Consider the following 24,605-nt stretch of genomic DNA (forward strand, 5'->3'; position numbering starts at 1 on the left):
ACGTGCACATAAACGTGCTCCTCACACTAGTGCACACTCACACTCACACATTATATCTCCCATCCAAATCCACAGGGCATTTCTGGCTTTATTTAGGTGTATGAAAGACATGCCGCGGTGCACGCATGGCAGCTGGTCCAATCATGATAAGTATGCAAATTTAGATTTGATTACTTTTATACTTGTCCTTTGTTGAATGAGGCGAGTTTTACTTCAGTATCAGCTGCTGTCAGCAGGTAGCACTGCTTTGAATCCTGCTTTGGAAAATGCTGATATTACTGCTGCATTTGCTACAGGATATGAGAATATGACAAGCCATCTATAACTGTGTGTATGTGTGCGTGTGTGTGTGTGAGATGAAGTAGAAGCCTGTTTAAGGTCAGTCAAGCTGTGTTGAGTGTGGCCTTTTCCATCCCATCTCCCTGTGGAGGGTCCTGGAGGGCGGCCAGCATTGCGTGACCGAGTTCACGAACACTTTTTCCACATCGTGTTTGTGTCACGGGAAAGAAATAAAAGAATTAGGCTTGGTCACCTGAGGCCCAGTGTCAGAGGGCACGACCAGTTTCACTTTTAACACAGACCAACACTGGAGCCCTAATTCTCCTGCTCTCTCCCGCTCCCGAAGTTGCTGACATTGTGGATGCTAGGTTCAGCTACATAAACTATTCATGCCACCGGTGCCCAGTGGGAAGTTAGAGGGCTCCACCTGTGCTCCAAGAGAAACTTTCTGCAAAGAGAGGGCTTGTTTAAGAAATGTAGGTGTGGAGAAAGACACCTGATTCATAACTTGTTCAAGGTTTCTTCAGCTTGACGTGACAACAGTTAGACAGGTATGTTTAAATTGGGACGAACCAAATGACAAATATAAAATGCTCTAATTTTGGAGCTAATGAAAGGTGTGCCGCTTCTGCACTGACAGCACTGAGCTGGGGGAAAAAAACAAAACAAAACAGACTAAATATTGACTAAAAGCCATCACAATCAGGCACATAGGATAATAATCAAAGTCATGCTGAAAACATTATGGAAGGTGAAATTACTTGAATTAATTTCTCCCCTATTTGGCAGCAGCAGCAAATTAAAATGGGACATAAAATGTTTCCAATAAATCACTCAATAAGTAAATAAAGCAGAAACATATTATTAATCCTTCCTTTTCTAGCGGCAGCTTCAAATCCCTATTTCCATCTCCACACTGGCGAGCTCATTAGCTCACCCGGCAGTTATTTGGTGTACCGTCGCTTGTCGCCCATTTCTCATCCAGTTAAATGAGGTTATTGTTGGTGACGATCATTTAGTTTAAATGGCTGCTACCCTGAACAACAAGCCTGATTTTATCACCCACTCATCCATCTGAACACAAACAGACACCGCAAGCTGTTAAATGATGTTCTGCATGATGATGGTCTATAGATATGATGTAAGCACTGTGCAGTGTGCGTGTGTGTGTGTGTATGCGTGCGTGTGTGTGAGAGAGCAGACTGTGTAATACAGCACACATGCTGACTTTTACCCCCTGATGTATTCTTGGTTTATGGCTGACAGCTTGCACATTCATTTAATAATTGCTGTGTGTGTGGCTGTGTAGCTTTGTGTGCCATTTTAAAAATTGTATTAATATTTTTTCCAGCACAAGAAATACACATAAGAAAACAATAAGAAAAAAAGAGGCATGAAAATATAGACGCTGGGCCAGAGTATAGTATATTTGGACAACAGTGTTAGTTAATTTCTCCTACTAATAGAAAACACTTACATAAGACCATAAAATTAGTAATACGTGAGTTTTGGTATCTTGCATTTGTCACAAACACAGAACACAACAACCGCACAGCTGCCCATGAATACAAAAAAAAAAAAAAAAGCAAAACAAAAAAACAAAAAAGCCCAACACTAAACGATTACACTGATTCCATTATGTGAAGAAAATCTGAGTGCGTGTAGAGGACTTACTACATAAACAATCCCCAAATATTCACTGGGGTGTTAAGATACAGTGTAGTACCTTAACAAGGAGCAGATAAAAAATTACACCAGCTCCAAATAAGCCCTTTGGCCACATGAGAGCCAGCAGTTGACTCTCCCGTTAAACGCTGTATCCAGAAGAGCCGAGTACAGCAGAATTACAGTCAGGGACGATTTGATTCACATGTATTAAACTGTACCGAGGCGCTTTAGTGCATGACCAGAGCAGGCGAATGGAAGTCCCATGTCACATTCAGGGGAAACAGAAGAATGGATCTTATTCAGCTTGACCTTTGAATAGTGCGCTTGGTGCATAGCTTTAAATCGTATATGTCCTGAAGTCTCTTACACTACTGTAAGTGAATAATCTCAAAATCTGCTTTGCCAAAGATCATGAGAAATTTCATCGGCCGTTCCCTTGAGATAGTCTGGAGATATCAAACCAGAGTTGAAGAGGAAGCTGGATGATACTTTCGTGAACACGTCTGTGGGCTAAAAGCTGTCTTCTCAAGTTTATGATGTGCAAGTGGTTAAAAAAAAAAGTGAATGAAGCTCAATTCATTTTTTTAAAAGAGGTAATATCATTATGTACAAAAGAATCTTGATGCAGGCTAGTTGGCTGGTCTCATCACTGCTCATGGGAGTCAGTGGACCACTGCTTAATTTGACTTTTGTGATCATACATTTAATGGAGAACAGATGGAGTAGATTAAATTTAATAAGCACAGCAGATAAATACATTTAAATAACGATAACATCTGTTTACTTTTAACCACCGTATTGTTAGCATTTCAGATGTTGCCCTTGGGATGATTTGAAAATTTACGTTTTGGAAGTCATGGTCATTTTTTTTTTCCCCTGACTCCTGCGCTATGAGCGGATGCTGGCTGCTTTGTCAACAGGAAAATTTATCAAAACATTAAAGTAGCACTAAAAGCAATTCAAGAGCAAAAGCCATCTGTCCCGCTGTACGCTTTACTGCTTTATATCCAGTAATTTAAAACTATACACTGATGGAGGTTGTACGGAGTCAGTGTGTTACCCACACATGCATGAATCTGAGGTCTGATCAGACACCAAAGCTCTGCACATATAGACAATTTAATTTGTGCGTTTGGAAAGTTGAACTAGGTCCAGCCTGGTCTTCGTTCGCTGGCGCCCTTTGCGCCAAAGAGGCTGTATTTAAATGTTTTTGTTTTTTTTTTAAAGCAGGGATTTTGTCAGTCTGGATTTGGATTGTGCATACAGTCATGGATTCACACATTTGCAGTCTGCATGAAAAGTCCCATGGTGATACACTTTGGACCCACATTTTTTGTAGACTGTCATGGCCATGTGAATGTGGAATGAATAATTTTGGGCTTCAGTTGAAGTTCAGACTAAAAGCGTGTCAAAAGCGAGAAATAGTCTTCTTATTGGGCGAATATTTTGCTGTTTAACTACAATAGTTCCAAAAATAAAGTTAAATGCAGAAACATAAGAAGGCTCAAATGAACTCCACATGCCCCGTCACTCTGTGCTTTCAGTTCAGAAACATAGAGGAAAAAGAGCTAAAAAAAGACACCATCCACATTCATCTTGACTGTGTCTGATCATGAAGAAGAAAAAAAAAAACAACGAAAAGAACAAACAAACAAAAACACACCCAACACTGAGCGGCCCAGAAACACACAATCATGATGAGTGGATAGGAAAATGCATTAAATACAAAATATTGGAATAAAAGGAGAAAAATATATATCTGGTTCTTTTAGGGAAAAGTGTTTCTGCACTTCTGTACTCTAGGAGTCAACATGTGTGTGTCTGTGTGTGTGTGTTTTAGTGTGTGTAATCTAATCAGGATATGGAGATTACCATTAAATCGTCCAGCAGGGATTACACTTCCTTTCACCGAGCTGATTCAAAGGCCACACTTATAAACGAGGGTTAACAGCTTGTTATAAGAAGCTGGATAGTGTGTGTGCATGTGCACGTGTGTGTGTGTGTGTGTGCCCGAGACACCAAGCTAATCTTCACTGCTTAGAGCGTTGAGCAGGCCAAAGAAAAGCAGCCGGCACGGTGGACAACACTGAGACAAAGATGTGAAGAGAGAGGGGAGGAAAAAAAAACGAGAGAGAGATGGAAAAACAAAAGAACACACACAAATCCAATGACACACACAGAGAGAGAGAAAATTATAGAGTTGGAAGCACTTATCCAGCAGTGAAGTGGAGCATCTTCATCCTGTCCTTTATGTGAGGTGATATAAACATCTGTCTTACAGTTCAGCTCAGAAACGGAGAAACTACACTAACTGGAGGATGCCAAAGATTTTTGCTGTAAATTTTACGGAAAAGTAGAGCTAACAGAAAGAGTGTGCAGATGACAACAACATGGCTGTTGACCAGCTGAGCATGCAGTTTGATGAAAGGAAGATTTCAATCAAAAAAGAAAGTCTTGGTCTAAATCCCAGCTGCATTAAAGTACACAAGTATATATAAGAAACGAAATGAAATTTGAATCATGAAGCTCTCAGCTGCTCTGAGAACAGTTCCACACCGAGAGGACAAACATCACATTTCCTCAGACAGAGCAAAACCTTGAAGCCAAAAACACTCAACTTCTTCTTATTTGTGCAAATGTTTCCACTTCATTCAAGAACGTCGCTTGACTTTACTCAACAAAGCACATCTGTGCACACATCTGTGTCCTGACTCACACCAGAGCTTCAGCACACACCATCACCTGGCAGACATATGTTCCAACTGGATGCTCAACCACGGCGGAAAACACACTTTGCACTTTGTTTTCACGTAGCTGTGAGCAGATTAAAATGTATAAGAAAGACTGAATTTATTTATTTTTTTCCCTTTCATAAGAAAGAATGTAATGTAAGATATTTAATGATGCCATTAAATATCTAATATTAGAAATGTTTGGTGTTGAACCATGAAAGTATGGTTTGTATTTGAGCACGCTGCTCTCTTCGAACAATATGACACTTTACTCCGTTAACCTGAAATCACAGCCTCACATACTGTAATACGTCAGTGAGTAAAGGAGTCGGGGTTGAGCCGTTTGTCAGCCTTTTGGTGGGAGAGCGTCTGAGTCTTGACAAACTTTGTCAGACATGCCCTGAACTGTACCAGACACCAGAACATAAAACCGGACTGTTTACGAAAAGAAACATATTTCATGTGTTTATAGACACTGAATCTACTGAGAAGTGTTCACTTCAAGGTGAGACAGACACACACTGGTCGTAAATAGACACACAAGTGAAGTCATCACTTACACACACAGAGTGCCATCCGCCTTTGTTTCACACATGCACACACAGTCACGCATGCTCACACAACACAATGACCTCATCCCTCACATCATCCCTCCTCCACCCATCACACACACGCACACACACACACACCCTCCTATATAGAAAGGGTCAATCCATTAAGACACAACAGCAGCTGATCCCTTCCTTTATGTTCCACTCGTTTAAATCCACTCACTTCATTATCTGTAATGAGAATTTATCAAAGACAGCCAAATCATATCAGGGTGATTAATTGAGTTATTATGCTCTTCACAGTAACATGTAATCATCAGTACAATGTAAAACTGCTTCAGAGATTAAATGCGTGTACTATGTATGTTTAAGTGCGTGTGTGTGGGTGTCACTGTATTCTTTGTTCCACCTCAGCTTCAGCAGAAGCTTTAACTTCTAAAATACGACGCAAGAGGAAACTCTGAACGTCACAGAATAAACATTTTTATCACAGTGAATAATTTAACTGTGTCACATGCTGGAATCTGCTTGGCGGTCGGACCTCCAGAACGGAGCCTTTTTGTCTTATTTTTTGTTGTAAAATACAACAAATATTGCAAATATTGTCCTGTCACATGCCAGGGCATTTTAGCATTGAGAGAGATACAGGAGGAAGCTGAAGACCTAATTATATGCCAAAAGATACTGACTGACAATCTCTGGGCTTTTTGGCCCTTTTGGATTTCTAATGTGAGAGACTGATTTTCTGCTGTTTATACTCTAACTTTCTCAGCCAGGTCCCCCATGCATGCGATACATTTTACATCCGGATAGGAAGCAAATTAAAGGAAATCTAACATTAAATAGCTTAAAAAATGTAACTGCACCACAGGCTTCTCAAGGGATGGACACCCCTCTTCAAAGGGATATGAAGTGACGATGGGGCACATTTCTGTCACTAAAGTCTAATACATGTACAGTCGCTTTGATGCTTGGTGGCTGCAAAGACTAAAGTCTATGATCCACATCATTTCCACATTCATGTGTTCCCTGTATGAAAGTACCTGTGTTTGCCATTTCTGCTCAAGTTCTTCTGTTCCCTTTACTTATCTGCATGTTGTTAAAGTAACATGTACAAATATACATGTGAAATGGTTGATCTTGAGAAAATAAGCTTCAGGAGTAATTCAAATCATTCACAAAACAACTACATGAGAAAAGGAAATTTTTATATTTGGAAATTGTTATGTAAACGTTATACTAAAAGTTTCCTCGACAGGATAGGTGTACAAGTGTGTGTGTGTGTGTGTGTGGTGTGGGCATGCATGACTCCAGGGAAGCTTCTAGTGCCATCACACTTTTTTTTTTTTTTAAACACACCAGGGTCTCTCTCTCTCTCTCCTTTACTTCCTGAGGTCTTTGTGTTTTCAGGAAGCCACTGATCTCATTGGCCTTGCTGGAAAGCAAAGCGGGTGCACACATGACTCATACATGTGTGCACCCTTGTGTGTGTGTGTGTGCGTGCGTTTGTTTGTTTTCCAGAGCGGCCCAATGAAGCCCTCTCTGTATTAGAAAGTTGTCTTCAGGCTAAAAGAGAAACACCCTCTATTTCTCCACTTTGCTGTGTCCTGCAGTTCATCCTTAAATAATTCAGATGTCTCCCCTCTTACACACACACACACAGCCATGTCTACAATTGGCATCAAAGTGGAGTTTGCTTTTCATCCAGAATGGAACTGAGGCCATGTCCATACTAATGTGCATAAATCTGAAAATGCATCTCTTTGTCTTTGCTCTGGGCTCACAGCTACGGTCGAAAACACACTGGTCTCATGTGGCAGCGGAGAAAACTGCTACCTTAAAAAGAACTGTGAGCTAAAACAGCAGCTTCTATTTGTATTGACATTATTGATTAATCTTTCAGTTGATTTCCATTTCGCAAACAGATGACACCTCGAATGCAACTGAAAATAAGTTATTTAAGAGACTATTAAAAACCGTCTGACATGTAAACAGCATTTTCAAATGATTCCATATTATAGTTAGCAGGTCCTCTTCTCAGATACATGTCGTCTGTCCTTGTTCATGTCTTTGCTCATGCACGTATGAACTGAGACCACATTTATCTCCACACACACACACACACACACAAATACACACACTCACACTGCAGCACTTTTCTATTCCCTCAGGTATTCCTGGCAACATTGTGGATTAAAATAGCTGACGACCCACATATCCCAGTATAGCAGGCATGGCACTGCTGGGCCAGACACCACAACCATTTGTCCACATGCAGCAGCACAACTGTATCTGGCCTGATTTAGAAAAACTTACAGAAAATGCAAATGTGGCATGTAGTGAGAAACGATCACCTGTTTAGCCATGTCAGCCTTTAATAATGATTATGTGTACACTTAGTCTTTGTCTGAATAAATACTTGATGTTTAGATATTAGGGAACAGAAAGATTAGGCTGGAAGTGACAGGAAATGGAAGCGAAGTTTTTTTGTTTTGTTTTTTCGCTTCAAATGAAATGAATGATCCAATCAGTTTACTCCAAAACACGGAGTCAGATCACTTAAAGCATCAATAGGAGAGACATTAGATATAATGACATAATATGGATTCAGTTAGTGACTCAGATAGTTCACTTTGCCAACCCTGCGGCTGTTTTTTGTGTTTGTTTGATAGCCAGTGATCTTATCGGGTGGATCCAACCAATCAGAGGGGCCAGGGGGAGCATGAGAACAGAAATGAAATTAGCACAAATAAAAGCTAAATTATAAAGGTCCAGAAAGGCAACAAAGAAGTCATGTGCACAAAGTTTGCCATTGATTTGATAATGAAGGCCACGGTTGGGGGGGCAACAGTTTAAGGAAGACTCTCCGTTCCTGTCAACAAATGAAGCTTTTGTCTGTAGCTATTAACTCAGTTTTCAGTCATTCTGTCTCTCTCTCTGACAAAGAAATGCATCGGCAGACTTGGGAAGAAAAACAGAACAAATTCCCAAGGTCATCCTCCTATGCTGCATCTGACCCATTTACTACATCCCACTCTGCGCACACACACACACACACACACACACACACACACACACACACACACATACCAATCATGCATGCATAAAGGCGGACTGGAACACTGGCACACTCCCACATCACTGCAACTCTGTCTCTCACTCTGTCTCAGTACAGACATCAGACACACCTAAACACACACACACACGCATGCACACACGCAGTATATTATGCTCAAATACCCTGAAACAAAGATGTGACATCCCTAATGAAGCTTCAGCAGGAGCTGGTTTCACGCAGACACACTCACTGGGTTACGGTTACTTCAGTGTTTGTGGGACTCACCGATTGTGATGACTGATATTTTATTAGTTTATAATATGAATAATTCTAAAACTGACGTAACTTGGTACTGTCTGACGGCTGATAGTGGGTCGGTTATTGTGTTCATGCTCAGCAGCAACATTCAGGGCTGAAAATGGAGCCATGCCTAAAGCTACAGTTCCTTGAATGACCGCTTGAGACTGTTTCCAAATGTGACTTAATGGATTCCCATTTTCAATACCCACGTTTACAGAAGGAACAAACATATTTACTGCCTGGTAAAAAAAAAAAAAAAAGCTCTGTAGCTAATTTTTCCTTTAAAAACAACCATGCAGGAATAAATTTGTAGTCATACACAAACATACACACGCACGTATACGTGCAAGTTAGATATTGGAAATGTAGTAATAGAAAAATGGTGTTTGAATAACTAGAATAAATTTGATAAGTGTACATTTAAAGGATACCAAGTCCAATTATAAAAAAAACTATACTGAAACTGTTACACACATCTGAATGATGAGGCTTATGATATCTTCTCATACACAACTTCATGAGTGGAATAAATTGATAAAATAAGTTAGCACTCTTAACACTGTTGTTTCACTTCTTCACGTCAGTTAATCGCCAAATGTTCCTGCTGCCGGGCGTGACAATGAAAAACAGACAACTAGGAAAAAAAAAAAGCCACTCAATTCAGTTTCCTCCAGCACAGAAGTCTAAACACCGTTTCAGTGCTCACAAACCACAAATCGAGCGATGCTTTCATCTTTTGATCGGATGTCTGATAAAGACATTGGTCGACAGCCTTCGGGCAGGGTGGTGATCAAAAGAAGACAGAATTTATTTTTTGGAGCTGTCAGACCGACCTTAGACGAGCTTCACAGCAAAACTATGCATGCTCAGACTTCGCCAGAGTCTGCCAGATCTATGTGAAAATGGGTGCAAGTGTGCGCATCCTGAATGGTTTGCTGCCAACTGTAGGCCTTGGCAAGCTAAGCGCACACACACAAACACACACTCTCTCTGCCACTGTCAACATCCTCTGCACACTATAAATGATGTCATTCCCAAAACACACACCAACAGTAAATGTGAGTGCTCTGGTGGCTGCTGGTTCAGTAACAGCCTCAAACTAAAGAGACGGGAAGAGAGTGTGTTTCCCACCTGATGTGTTAAAGGAAAGTTTGCAAAGTAAAACAGGGATCTGTGTGTTTTCATTTACTACATGTGTGGGACTGTTCTTCATAACAGGACATTATAAAACACGTCATCGCAACGCTGCTGGTGTATTTAGTGAATTGATCTGCCACTTCTTCTTGGTGCATGGTGATTTTGTTGAATTTTTACTTATTTTTACGAAAACCTCCACTGTGGCAGTAATAAACAAGGCGAAGAAGAAAGCAGAAGGGAAAGCAGGCCCCACAATGTCATTGTTTACTTGGAAAATATGTTCCATCAGCTTTTATTGCAAGTTCTCTTTGCTGACACAACAACTTCACCTCAAACCAAAAGAGGGACTTTTTGCTATATTTAGGCATGTATTTTTCAAATTCCTATCATTTCTGGGGTTTTTTTTTTATGTGCATAAACAAAAGGATGTTCTAGAGAGAGAATGGGGGCAAAGAGGAAGGGAGGAAGGGGAGTGGGGTGGGGTGGGGTGGGGTGGGGGGGGGTTGGCAGAGTGCTGGGTAGGTAGCGAATGGGAGGGTTGGATGGACGCCAGGTCACAGGGCTTTATTATCCCTGAGCCAATCGGTCTGCAAACACTGGCTCAGCAGGATGTAGACACACATACACACAGACAGAGGTGTGTTACACTGTGTGTGTGTGTGTGTGTGTGTCTCTCTCTCAACACATTCCAGGCTGTGATCACCAAGAGGAGTGCTCGCAACGTGAAATAAAAACACTCTCTGTTATTCTTTTTGAAGGAACTTCCTAAATATCCAAGATGATGAGATGTTGTTCGACCTTGAATCCTGAACAACAAAAATACTTTCCTGCCCGACAATACTTGAATTATTACAATGCTTTGGTACTGCAGAGCAGTACTTTTACTGGAAATATGGCAAAAAAACATGTGCTTAATTTATATGATTTGATCTGAATACAGATCCAAATACAGGTGACAGATATTTAAAAGTAGGAAGTTAGAGCATGTAAATTGTATCAGTCTTTGCTGAACAGAACCTAACAGCTCTGTCCTGGATGCACAGAGGTGAAATTCAGTTTTGTCAACTGACAATGCCTCGGAAAATCATCAAACTAATTTCTTATATATGTCAGACGGAGGATGAAGAAAAAAATTGTGTTTTCACAAAAGTACATGACATTTGATGTAAAATATAATTATTCCTACAGAACAGTTAATGTTCACGGAGTACTTGAAGCATGAAGAGATGAATGGATAAATCTCCTTGTAAACTGTAGTAATCGGGCTCCATGGTGAATGGTGCTGGAGAGCTGCCCTCCATAGAAAACCACTCATCTTGAAAGATCAGGGCTATGGCTTTCACAGTATAAGCTCTCTCCATCACGAGCGCAGTTCATTTGTTCTGCTTTCCTGCCGTGGCGGTCTGACTGCTCACTTTCTTATCTAATCTCTGCCACCATAGACTGAATGCCTTATTCACTTACTGAATTATGGCTTCTCGTGCGTGCGTGTGTGTGTGTGTTTGACTCGAGCGATTTCAAATTGAGGAATAAGGAAAATGAGGAAAAGACAATAACTGTCAGTGAATGAATGCAGTGATTAGAAAATCTAGTTTTGAGGAGAATGTTGGCCCCAGCCTCCACACTGGTGGAAGTGTGGAAGCCTGTTTGTGCCAAAGATTTCCATTTCTACTGATCTGACTTCTTTTCAGTATCTCTCTGATATGCAGTTGGCAACGTACACCATGTATATGGAAATGAAAGCACCAAATCAAAATACGACAGTACCTCATAAAGATGTGTTTATAAATCATATTTTAGACCTCCTCCCACCCATTGTCTACCAAGCCTGTCCTGTTCAGGGTCACAGTGTGTGTTTGTCAGTCTCTGCATGTTGTGGACAAGTGGTGGGTCACCCTGGACAGATCGTCAGTCAATCATGGGGCTGATGTATGGAGACAGACTGGAGCTCTGGACTGAATCTCCCCAAGCTGAGGTCAATGAACGGAGAGAAATTACGAGCAACTGAGGTAAAAATCCAATCAGCCTCTTCGATGCAATTCCATCCGATATGATTGATGTTTGGCAGTCTTTTTTCCAAAACGAACAACACAATGGAGAAAATGGCTGCAGAATCATCATCACTGGCAGTTACATCTGAATAAGCCACCATCACTAATGCGCATCATTTTTATGGTTTGCCCTGTTTCACTTCTTAAACTTCTGCTTTAGGATTCATAACAATGGTCTGCAACGATCTTGCAATAATCCACCGGCCCCTCTCAGTCAGAATAATGAGGTTGTCCTGGTTTGCAGACAATGCAGCAATTAGTCATTAATATTGGACATGTGTAAATTTTGACCTTTTGGCAATGCAAGATGAAAAGTTACTGTTCATTAGGATTCAAAGTTTAGGGAACATAGTTGTCTGTATTAATTTTCATAGTAATCCATACATTAAGCCACCCATAACAGTTATGTAGATATATCCAATATGTTCTACTTATTACAAACAGGTTGATTTATTGTTATTTTGAAGTCAGTAAAGTAGAAAAAGTTAAATTTTCTGTATTCATTACATGAAATAAATGTTTTAAATGTTTTTTACTTAAAGTTGTATATGCTGATTACTTATTACATAATTCACAGCCAACTTCCTTTTCTCACCCTCCCACCTTTTTTTTTTTTTTTTGCTTTTCTGTTGTACATTTCCTCCTTTTCTCTCCATTCCTTTGTTTTCCTCCCTCGTCTTCCTCTTTTTTTCATCTGCTGTGACTATGAGGAAGCAGCTGTGCACCGCAGACAATTACATAACACTGTGTGTGTGTGTGTGTGTTCGTGGGGTGATACAGGATGGACAGCAGGAGAGACAAATGGAAAAAAGGATGACTCCATAGATAAAGCTTGTATTCCCTTTCCTGGCTACCTCTCATGTGTATTTGTTTCTTTGTTTTTTTTTTTATTGTGTCCACTGGTGTTTTCTTTTCCTCTCATCCTTTCTTCCACTCGTCCTCCTTCACCTCCAACCCCCCCCCTCCTATCCCACATACAGAATTACTGGGCTGTGAAATGTGAAAAACTGCAGCATGCATAGCAATTCATTATCTTGTCAAACTTCCCTAGGCCAGCATCATGCCACAGGGAGAGAGAGAGACAGAGCGAGAAACTGAAAGAGAAAACCAGTTCATCAAATGGTTCATGCAGTGGGTTAACAGGTTACTGAAGAAAGGCTGCAGAGTGACCATTATGTTCAGCATCCTGCTTCGTAGACTTTGAGCGGGACTGGGTCTGATTAAGGGCTTCAGCGTCGGCAGTGGTGGGGAAGGTCTTCTGGGCTTCATATCAGAAACGGTCAACAGCCCCTTATTAGTTGTTGCGTGGGGAAAGTGAGTGCCATGTGTGCTCTTGTTGCGTTGGAAGACGGCAGTGATTATTCAGATTTGTGAGCATTTCCTTTGCAGAAACACTGACAATCGCGTAGAAAGTGATGCAGTGGCTTATTCTGCATTATTGCAATCATAAACCGCAGCAGATAAAATGCTGCCGGAGTGTGCTCTTAAGGAAAACTACAGCATATTGGGTGCAGGCCTGTGAGGGCTCATGCATCCGAAACACAGATCCGGTTGGTCTCACACAGCACGGTAGCAGCATCAGAGCAAATAAATCAATCAGCCTGAAAAGAGCTACAGACAAACACAGCATTTAAATTAAGATGCAAGATAAGAAAGACACAGAGTCGACTCCTTTAACCTCAGCTTTAGTTTTTACTTCATTCATCCGTCTGTTTTTCTCCTCTCACTCATCAGCCTTTGGCTTCAGCTCTGCTTTGAAATAAATGGATTACATCTAATTTGGAAGTCCGGGTTTGCCATTTTATCCTTGGACACCACTCTTCATACACACAAATCCCTAAAGCCTATCACATCATTCCAATCCTGCAAAGATGCAGCAATTATACTCACATGGGCTCATGCTATCAGAGCCAACAAGACTGAAAGACAGGTGTGTCTGTGTGTGTGTGTGTGTGTGTGTGTGTGTGAGAGAGAGAGAGAGAGAGAGAGTGGGCGGGGGTCCACATGTTTAGCCATGATGCAAAGCAGCTGATAAAAGCAGCCTGTACAAGGAAACAAAGGCCAGTTGTATGATGTAGGGACAGGCGGGAAAGATGAATGACGCACAGAAAATTGGTCGTTTGTGTGTATTTTCTTGAGTGAGTGTGTGTGCGTGTGTGTGTGTGTGTGTGTGTGTGTGTGTGTGTGTGTGTGTGTGTGTGTGTGTGTGTGTGTGTGTGTGTGCGCGCGCGTGTTTCTCTGTCCATCTGACAGCAAACGGCCAATTACTGTTGAAAGTGGCATGAGTCCTGCCAGACCATAGCTTTCCATTAGTGCATGCCAGCCAACTGTGTGTGTGTGTATGTGTGTGTGTCTGTGTGTGTGTGTGTGTGTGTTGTCAGTGTTTGTCTCTTAAGAAAACGTTCTGTTGAGTTTCTATCAAAAATGTTCTGAGGTGGATTTTTCTTCATTGATGAGGGTAGATGAACATTTTAAGGTAGTTTTGGTAAAATGGGTGAAATTTACATCAGTTCCATCTCTTTACATTCAGCACAGAGGCAAGCCGGGGATGTTGTGAGCCTAGCTTAGCATTAACAGTGGAATCAGTTGGAAATTTGCTAGCTTTTGCCAGATTTTTTTTTATTCGGCTGTTGCAACTTGTCAGTAACGTGCCGTTTGGTGCTGGACGGGGAACGTATAATAGTTTAATAGAAAGAGCTGCCAAATGCTGCTGCTGCTGCTGGAGACACTGACTGAACCACACAGAAAAACAAACTACAAGTTAAGACAAGCTAAGCAGCTAAATGCTCACAGTTGAATAGAATTTTGGTGGGTTTGTTATTATGACTCCACTCTCATCACATGTACTCACTTGATTCATTGAAATAAAAATGCATAAAATGAATTCTAAACAATCAAACAAAAACACGATACGCTGAGTTTCTGCTGCTTCAACTACTGAATTGGGTGAAATTTATATCTGGGCCAGTCTGTGTGGTGGATAAGCAGAGATGATCACCTGATATCTTCTTCTCATTTAAATTGTTGTCAAAAACAAAGTCAGGCATATATATATCTATATGTATATCCATATAGATATATAGATATAGATATAGATATAAAAAAGAGAAGGCAGCATGTCCCTCCCATTACTGTTAATCATTGCTAGTTTACTGGCAGCCAAAGACCACATTTTTTGATATTTCAAAAGTCAACTGTCAGTGTATTTCCACTTCATTTTAACAAAATTTGTAATAAGTGCAATGTGACAAACACTTTCCTATGAATGAATAAAGTGCACGGAATCACTTTTTCCCCGGTTCTACGCTCATGTCTCTGGGCATCAATTTAAACTGCTTTTTCCAGCCTGCCTGTGGAAAAAGAGACATGAAACAAACAGCTGAATCTCTATGAAACCTCTCAATCAATTAGCAATATGACTATGGATAAAAAAGTGTGTGTGTGTGGTGTTTGGACTAAAAATAGGACAAGGCAGTGTGAATTTGTGTCAGTAAGGCAGTCAGAGAGGAGAGATGCAGTCTGGGCTTCACTCAGGACAACAGGAATAAACACACACACACACACACACACACACACACACACGACGGACCGTCTGAGTAGATCCCATGCAGGGACTCAGTGGGATATTCTTAATGGCAAATAAAGGTGATAACACATGACAACATGCACACACAACACTCACTAACACACAAGGCTGAAGATGGCTTCCAATTAACAGCTTCCATTCGTCAAGTTCAAGGGGGCAAACTAATGGGAAAATATTTTAAATCAGCTGATCCTCCGTTTTCACTCGTCAGCCACATTTTGAAACCTGTGCTTGTTCAGTGAAGACAGAATAATCCCATCCCCACCTGAAAAACCCCTATGATGGCCTTTCGATGTATGTCCGCAGCTACATTTACATGAGAGGGTCAGTCTGCAGAGGCTACTGTATGTTCTATAGAGGGTGATGATGCATAATTCAGCAGGATTATCTGCAAACAAACAGTGGCAGATGCGGATATATTATTTAAGAACACGTCACTAGCTATTAGACATGTGTCCATCTTCCTGCCTCTGTCAGAAAGAAAGAGGTAGAGAGAGATAATGCAAACATACCAGGGTGGCTGACTGGTCTATTGATCACCTCAGTCACACTGCAGGATCCAGATATTCCTATTCCACACATCATCCACTCTCACTACAGTCTGAGCAGTGTGACGATGTAAAGTCTACTTCAGGCTCTGTAACAGGACAGACACCATTCAGAGCTTGATGGAAAGTTACAAGAAACGCAGTGTCTTTAACGCCTGCAAGCCGCTCACACGTGACAATTTGACAATTCAGCTCGAACGAGCCGAATTTCCCCTCCATCAGAGCAACGTGGACCTCTGCCTCTCACCTTCAGTCATTTCCACACGGACCACCTGCGAAATGCTCATTTCCAATGAGGCGAAGACGCAGAGGTACACCTGATCAGACGCTGCCTCAGTCAGAAATCACCTCATCTTCAGAAAGTCCTCCGTGAAAGAAAAGCTCCAAGACAAGACAAAGAATGATGATCTTAACCACCTGAGGGTTTGTGTTTGCTTGTTTGGGGTTTTTCAGGGGAGAGGGATTTAATCAGGACATTAAGGAGGAGATCGATCGTCCTTTTTAGGTTTGGTTCAAATCTGAGAGCCATCATGGGGGATTTCGCAGGACAGAGTCATGCTTGTGCTTTTCCACTGAAGATACACGGGTCTCATTACGCCCTCAGCATGTCTAAGGTAATACTTTGGGGTGAGAGGCGTGTGCGTGATTTTCAAAATGGTTGGAGTGTTTTTACGCATTTTTAAGCTTTTTGTCCATAATTAGGCTTTCATTAGTGCGTAAGGCTCACTGCCTCTATCCTCCCCCTCCTCACCCCACCAACTCTGTGTGTGTTTGTGTGTGTGTGTGTGTGTGTGTGTGTGTGTGGGTGGGTGTTTTCTCCTGTCAGCGGACCTCGCCGTGCTCCATGTGAGCGGAAAAAAAAAAAAAAAAAAAAAAGAAAAGACGCAACTATACGGAGCTGCTGCCGCTCCGGAGCTGTCCGCTGATGTAAAACAGTAAAAAACACACAGAGCAAACACCGAGCACTGCACACATGACATTTCATCCCAGTTTCTACACCCTTCAGTTTCCCGGAAAAGAAGAGAAAACGCATCAGCGCTGACCTGCTGCCAGTTCTCCTCCAGGGAAGGCATAGCGGAGAAATAACCAGTGTCATGAACGAGTTGGAGTTCCTGGAAAATACTGTAATTCGCCAACACATCCATGTTTGGTGCAAAAAGAAAGAAGAAAACTCAGTAAAGAAGTCCGGAATCCAAACGATTTTTTAAAAAAATCGCACTTCTTCTATTTTCTTCTCAGACTTGTCAAATAAAAAAAAAAGAAGAAAAGAAATGCTGATAAAAACCTCCAACTGGTGCAGATGAGCGCACCTAATGACTTTAATTTAAAAAAAAAAAGAAAAAGCTAAAAGGAAGAAAGAGTTGATTATTTTATCTTTGTCAGTGCTATTCCCTCTGCTCTCTGCTCGCGCTGTCACGCCTCTCTCCACAGTCCGGGCTCGGGGGTGCCAGATCTATTTCCGCATTGCCAGATTGCCAATTGGTCTCCGTACGAGCTGCCAGGTTGCCAGGTTTGATCCTCCAGCAGCAGACTGGACCCCGCTGCAATCCAGGCGACCGGCGAGAGAGGGGCGGGAGGCTGGGGGCGGGGCCACCCGTCAATCAATTTCATGCGTGACCTAATACGGTAAATAGGCTTGATGATGTCACTGGCGTCCAATTAAGGAGGCGCTTAGACTTAAGGAATGGGCGGAGTTTTGGGAGGTGCAGGGCAGCTATTGGCTGCAGGAGGCTGTCAGTCCGGCCCATAGATGGCAGTGAGGGGTGAGTTATTTTTAGAGGCCTATATAAAAGCAGCAGCATTCCTCTTTCAATCATTACAGGCTGCACAGGCAGAGAGGACAAACCACGAGTGCGGCTGCTGCTGCTGCTGCCGCGAGGAAACACCGACAAAAGCTGTAAATAGCCCCATGAATCTGCTGAGCTTCACAACCACTGGCGGCCGTGACGCTGGAGATGAGACGGTGTGTTGTTTAAGTGATGTGTGACAGTTTCAACCGCAGAGACTCCTCCATGTGCTTTCCATGTGGCGATGTCTGCACGGAGAGCAGGGATGCAGTGGAGGGAAGAGCTCGGCTCAGTCCGCCCACCTGTTCACTCCAAAGTTTACCACATTTTTTTGTTTTATTGCTACAGAGCAAATGAATCCACCGTCATCAAAATTTTGTGTTTCCATTCAAAATGTCCATCCAAAAGTCTTCAACTCATTCACGAACTGTCTACTAAAGAGCAGTGGTGGAAGAGTTTGTAGATTTTGAGAAAAAGGACAAACTAAACTGTAAAAATGGTTAACTGGAAGCAGAACCCAATGAAGAACCCACAACACAATGAAGTGAATTGCCATTTAGTCTTTGAACATGTTCTGTGTGTTTTTGCAAATTGCAAATAGCAAAAAATGTTTGAGGGGGGGATTTTAGGCTACAAGTTTTTGTTATAACGTGGAAAAGTCAGATAATTTGCCAATTCCAGTTGTGTAATGGAACATGAAATCTACAATTGGTACAATTGGTGCATACAACCAATAACATAATTTAATTTTGGCAATTTGCAGGGAAAAATGTTGACATTATTGGGTTTCTCAGTGACCACAGTGCTTGGTCATGAGTCTGTGAGGCCGTTCTTCAGGCCGTTTTCAGCTGTTGCACAGCTAAGCAGCTCTGTGAATACGAAGGTTCATCCGTCAGTGCTGAGGCTGACTGTCAATGCAGTGGATCATTTCTGGGTGACTGCAGCTCCTTTATCTCCGACACGTACAACCTGACCGTTGGCTGGTGGCTCTCAGACAGGCCTGATTTTTGTTAAAAATGTCATCTCACCATTATGCAGTGCCTCTCATTGTGTTTGCACAACGGTTCACACTTAGATGAGCTATAGTGGCTAACTAAACTAGCATTGTTTTGCTAACAGGTAACAAAAACACATGATGAGAAATAGAGAATTCATTAATTGAGGTAAAGGCAAATTATTTTGACAGGCTGTACAGAAGTTTAAAATCATAGTCCAAGTATTCAGGCGGCTGAATGTCATGCATGGGCAAATACATGAATCCTTCCACCCCATTATATAGCGCCGATTTTTCCTCTTTTATATAAATTTCACAGCAGAAATTGAAATTGAAAAAAGACGATTTGTATTAGAAACAGAAAAGGTTTTCGTAAAAGGGATTTTGAGAATTCAGAATGTGACTGAACATCCTGGTCAGACAAACGCAGAGTGTGAAGATGATTTCATTCGTGCTCCTGATAGTTTAAGCATTGGTGCTTTATTTGCTTTAATTCTTCATTCTTCATAATTAAAGATCATAACAGACAGGTTTGATGTGACCAATCACAGTCTTTACTAAACTCTGCGCTCGGGCTCAGCCTGTCAGGTCAGAAGACGGGCTGACAGATAGATTGGCTCCTCTGGTATGTTATGGAGATCATAAACCCCCTTTTAAGGGATCGGGTGGCTGAAATCATTTTCAACAGCCTCTAAAAACATTTGATGGGCTACTGAGTTGTATTAACTAGATGGGCTGATTCTTCTGTTCACTGCCAAACACACCTCTTCCCTTCTACTCATGTCTCCTTCTCTTGTTATATTTCCCTCGTGATTTTTTTTTTTACTCCTCTTCCCCTCCATCACACCCTCTGCCTCTCCTTCCCCCTTTCATCACTTCTTGCCATCTTCCCGATTGTGTAGTCTCTTTAGCATTCATTTCATTCCTTTCATCTCGCTGTATCCTTCCTTCCTCCATCATCACTAACTTCCTACCTTCAGTGATCACTCCTAATTTTCAGCTCCCTGCCTCTGCCTCTGACACCATTAGTGTGACTGACACAAACTGCACACCACATCCAGTTGCTCTTGCAAATTGCATTAATTGGTTTAATGAGGGTGCAATAATTAAAAGGTCAAAATTTGAAACACAAACATGACATCCTTCGTCAACACTGTACTGCTTTTAACAAAACTTGTCGAGTGATGCAGCCTGACACTTTGTTTTAGTATTGAACAAAGCGTCACTATAGAGCGCACACCACTGAGGGCCGTAATTACATCTGGTCATAATTAAACTATTCCACATGGAGACCAAAAGCCGAGGGACAAGGTGGGGCAAACATGTTTTCGGAGAATACATTTCGTGTTTTTTAGTGTGTGGTTTGTTTGTTTGGGTTTTTTTCCCCTCCCCATTTGCACCCTTACTTCCTTGAGTGCAAAGCTGGCTAGAAATTTTCAGCTACAGAGTAAGCTGTTTTATGGTGAATGATGTCAATGTTCCTCATTCACTTTAAAACTTCCAGATCTGGGCGTGAACCACGCCGTCTATCTGCTCTGCCTCTTATGTAACAGCTACACGATGTTTAAGTCATACTGAGGATTTACATGTTACTGAATTAACACGTTCCTTTGTTTTGTTGTGTACCTGGCTCACCCCTCACTTGCTCGCTCTCTCTCTCTGACACACACACACACACACACGCGCGCACACACACATACACACACACACACACACACACACACACACACACACACAGACACTTGTCCCAAGGGGACATACTGCCCGTCTCTGAGGACTACAGGAGCCAGATGGCTCCTGGATGGGCTGTTTGAGGACATTTTCCCCATTGATTTTTGCAGCTCAGTCTGCCACCAGAGCAGAAGAAATAAGGGAGAGAGCGTGTGTGTGTGTGGAGTATGGATCAATACTTCTACTACTGGCTGCCTATAAGACTCTTAACGGATTCACATGCAGCAGCTTGGTAAAATTTAATATTCAACATGAGCAGGTCATACCTTGTGTCTGACCACGCCGCTGCACTGTGTAGCATTTGCATTCAGCCGGGTTACAGACACATTTCCATTAAAGCTTATATCAGTTACATGTTTATCCACTTCGTTTTGTCAAACAACAGAACAAGTATCAAGCAGTTACTGAAGGACTGCATGTTAACCACCTGTCACTAAAATCTTAAATCATAACCACAATATCCCCCAAATATGGTGGACCACAGAGCTCAACACGCTGTAAAACGAGAACACACAGGCAAATGAACAAAAACATTGCTAACTTGACAACGCATGCACTGCAAATACCAACAACACAACGGGAAACCATGCTTCACTACTACTACAGACCCTTTCATTACAACAACTGTCTCCTCTGTTGTTCCAAATAAAAAGAAAATGAAAGAAATCAAAAAGCCAAAGAAGGAAGAAGAAGCCTGCACATGAAGGGGAGAGACAGAATTTCATGGTTCACGGCAAAATGGATCTCCAGTGTAATTTCACGTTTTAGTTTTTGGCTAAAACCAGGGAACACCATAAGAGGAGAAAACACAAAAGCTGCATATCTCTCTGTGTGGGCTGCATGTCTTTCTACCACACAACCTTTTAAAATCTGAGCATTGCTGTCCAGCTCCACTCACACTCAGTGTTGTAATCTGGTTATTGTGTTGTGTTATTTTGGCATAGAGAAGAACTGGAAGGAGAGGGGGAGGAGGAGAAGAAATAGCTGGAGGAGGATTTTATCACCGCATTTTCATAATCTAATCAGAGCTGAAAGTTGGGACAACGTTTCTAGTAATTACTAATATTATTAAAATAAGTATTATTTATTATTTATTTATAAGTATAGTATTATTAAAATAAGAATAAAAAAGAAACAAAAAAATTCTTGCTGGCAGTCAAACGACAGTACACACACAACAAATAAATGAGACGGACAGAAATGAACTGGTCCTGCTAACAATACTCTTCAAGTCCTCCAGGTTGTGACTCAGTTTTTAGAGAGTGCAATTTATGTTTCCACATAATCACATGTTCATTGGAAAAGGCCTGAGACTGGCTGTGAGCTCCATGCTCCACTCCAACTTTTGTGAGCTGAGAGGAAACTTGGACATGTCACCCTTAAAAGACCACTCCTATTAGTACCTATTGATTTTCTAGTCAGTTCAATACAAGCACGTACTAAACAACTGTGGACACAGTCGAACAAAATGTAGCAACAAGTTGCCAGGCAACCCCTGAAATCAAGGAGCATACATTTCTGTACCAAAACAGAAACAAATACATCACTCTTCAGATTAAATCTTATTTTTATGTGCAGCCAGTAAATAATATGACCATATTGTGAATTTTTGCAATTCTCTCACTGACTCGTGCAACACAGTAATTCAGACTGTGGCCACTTGACTAAAGCCTCTGAACAGCTGTACTGAGTACTGCTCCTGCAGGCTTAGTACATTATATGCATACAAATGTACTCCGTAACAAGAAAAATGCTCATCATAGGTCAAGTCAGAGCAAGCTCAAAAAGTTAATCTTTTCAAGACATAAAAAAAACAAAACTTGTGCAGCTGAGCTGAGAGACACCCTGAGGCAGGCCTGAGGACTGAGCTCTCTCCCCTCTCCAGAGAACTACACCACAAACACAAAGTCCTCCGCCCTGCACAGTGGGATGCACGTAATCCTGAATCAAGGTGGACAACACACCAAACTACACACAAACTGCCTCTTCCTCTCTGGCCCTGACAGAGGGAGGCGACGCTAACACCATGTTCTGCTTTGAGAGTCGCAGCTGGATCAGTGAAGCGGACATCACGATGCAGCAGAACGTTTGTGTCTGCTACAGAGAAGCAGAGGTGAAACCACAAACTGTGAACCATGAGCAATATGATGAACCCAAGTCCTCAAAATAGCACAAGGACAACTGGGCAAACGGCACAGTACCAGCAGTGGCTTAACGGAAATAAAGGGGAGAGTTGGCCTGTTATAACAGTAAATTCTCGGGCCCTCATCACGCATTCTGACAAGGTGCTTCAAAAAAGGAGTAAATAACGGAGGCCCTCGCTGTCTAGGGCACTGAAACATTTTACACATTTAGTTAGAAAGACAAGGCTAACAAAGCTAACTGCATGAAAACAGCATTACTGCTTTTGACCATAATCACACATTTTATTTTTGGAAAATATCTTTTATGTCTGGAATTGAAACTACCATGGCCATTAATGTAGGACACAAGCATGTCTCTAGTTTAGTCAGGTGGGTGGTGCCAGTGTTGGAGTTGGGTACCATTAAAGCACCGCAGAAGAGGAGGACATAGCAGGGTGACATAGTTAAATGAGGCCTGGTGACACTTCAGTGGGCGGTGACAAGATGGAAATATATAATAACGCGTTGTTTGCCATGACTTGCTTATGTCTCACCATTTCCATTGTACTTTGGCTCATTTTGTTTTTCACCAATGCACTTCAGCCACCCAAAATCTAAGTTTTGTAAACTCTTCTTTTTTTCTCAGTCACCAGTGTTTCCATCTCTGTTTTCTGTTGCTCAATTTGAAAATACACGATAAAAAGAGGTGGATAGAAACACATTAAACATCCATCCATTATCTGTGCCACTTATCTGTTCAGGGTCGTGGGGGAGCCGGAGCCAATCCCAGCTGAATTTGGGCCAGGCAGGGCTGACATCAAGAGACAAATAACCCTTCACGCTCCCAGAAAAAGCCTACGAGCAATTTAGAGTCATCAATTAACTTCTGTCTTTGGACTGTGGGAAGAAGCCAGCGCACCCGGAGGGTTCCCACGTAGGCACAGGGTGAAAAGGCAAACTCCACACAAAAAGCCCCCGAGGTTCATATGTGCCACCGTGCCACCTTGGAAACACACTTTAAGGAGGCATATGTAGGTTTTTTCAGCTAATGTTTGCATTAACAGCTGACTGCTACCTTTTTTTTGCCTCAGCCAGTCATCAACAGGATGTTCAACAGCACACTGTAGGAAAGTGATGAGATGGATGCACTGAGCTAAAGCTAGCTGGTTTGCAAGAAATGATAGATAGACATGAAATGTTCCTTCTTTGCCGAAGAGCTGCTGTTTCCTTTGTTGGCTATGTAACAAGGTGGATGCCCCGTTAGGCTGAAAAACTGTCACACTAACATTTCGACAATACAATGTGTGTCTGTTGGTCAGTGAGGAAGAGACGCCGTCACAGCTAACAACACCTCGACACTTCACTGGTGTCATGTTTTACTACAAATGGTGCTGACATCCAGGACACATGTACATGTTCATACACAGCTCTCAAAGAGCTGCTGAATCACACACACAAACAATAATATATTCCTGCCATTAAAAGAACACACTTCCCAACCTCCACTGCTAAACATGTAGCTGTGATATTTCCTGTCTGCCCCCCCTCCATGTCTATGATATTTTTAATAATAGGAAAGGAGACGCAATATATCCTCGAGCTGAGGGAGCAATACAGGGTTAAGCGTATTCTGCAGCTAATTGCGCTTTCTGGTTTTTAATGAAGAAAAACCACATACCTGCAGGTCTGTGTGTGCATGCATTCACGTGTGTGTTTGTTTTCACACCAGAAAAAGGCATGAGCAAATAGGTGAAAAGCAGAAAACCTTTTAAATCTGCATGTGCAGAGACTTGTCTCTCATTCTGTGTGTTTTTAAATCTTCTACATGCATGTGAGATGAGAACAATGACTACCGTTAGTATTAAATGGGAAATTACAATCATGCAACTACATTTATGTTTTTTTTTTTAATCCATTTTAATATCAGTTCATGCTGTTATAAAAATGCAAATCCTCGTTTACGAAGCTGGAAGATTTGTGGCTCCTGAACCATTCATTCTCCCTTGATCAATTTATTGATTAATGCTCGAATTGGTTGAGCAGGAACATTAAGTAATTTC

The 24,605-nt window shown here is 41.7% G+C and overlaps 1 protein-coding gene across 3 annotated transcripts in view; it reads right to left on the bottom strand.

The window, feature by feature from the left end:
* The window catches only part of klf7b (Kruppel like factor 7b), a 62,409-nt gene that overhangs the window by 32,300 nt on the left and 5,504 nt on the right, over window positions 1–24,605 (bottom strand). For 2 of the 3 annotated variants that reach the window (XM_029530463.1, XM_029530462.1), the window contains exon 1: window positions 16,954–17,355. The exons of the other annotated variant lie outside the window; for it this stretch is intronic. In XM_029530463.1, coding sequence (XP_029386323.1) covers window positions 16,954–17,055 — 102 coding nt within the window. In that variant the 5' untranslated portion in view covers window positions 17,056–17,355. Of the gene's footprint in view, window positions 1–16,953; window positions 17,356–24,605 lie in introns of those variants that run through there. 3 annotated transcript variants of the gene reach the window in all.

The sequence above is a fragment of the Echeneis naucrates genome, chromosome 21 (assembly GCF_900963305.1).
Source record: "Echeneis naucrates chromosome 21, fEcheNa1.1, whole genome shotgun sequence".
NCBI lineage: Eukaryota > Metazoa > Chordata > Actinopteri > Carangiformes > Echeneidae > Echeneis > Echeneis naucrates.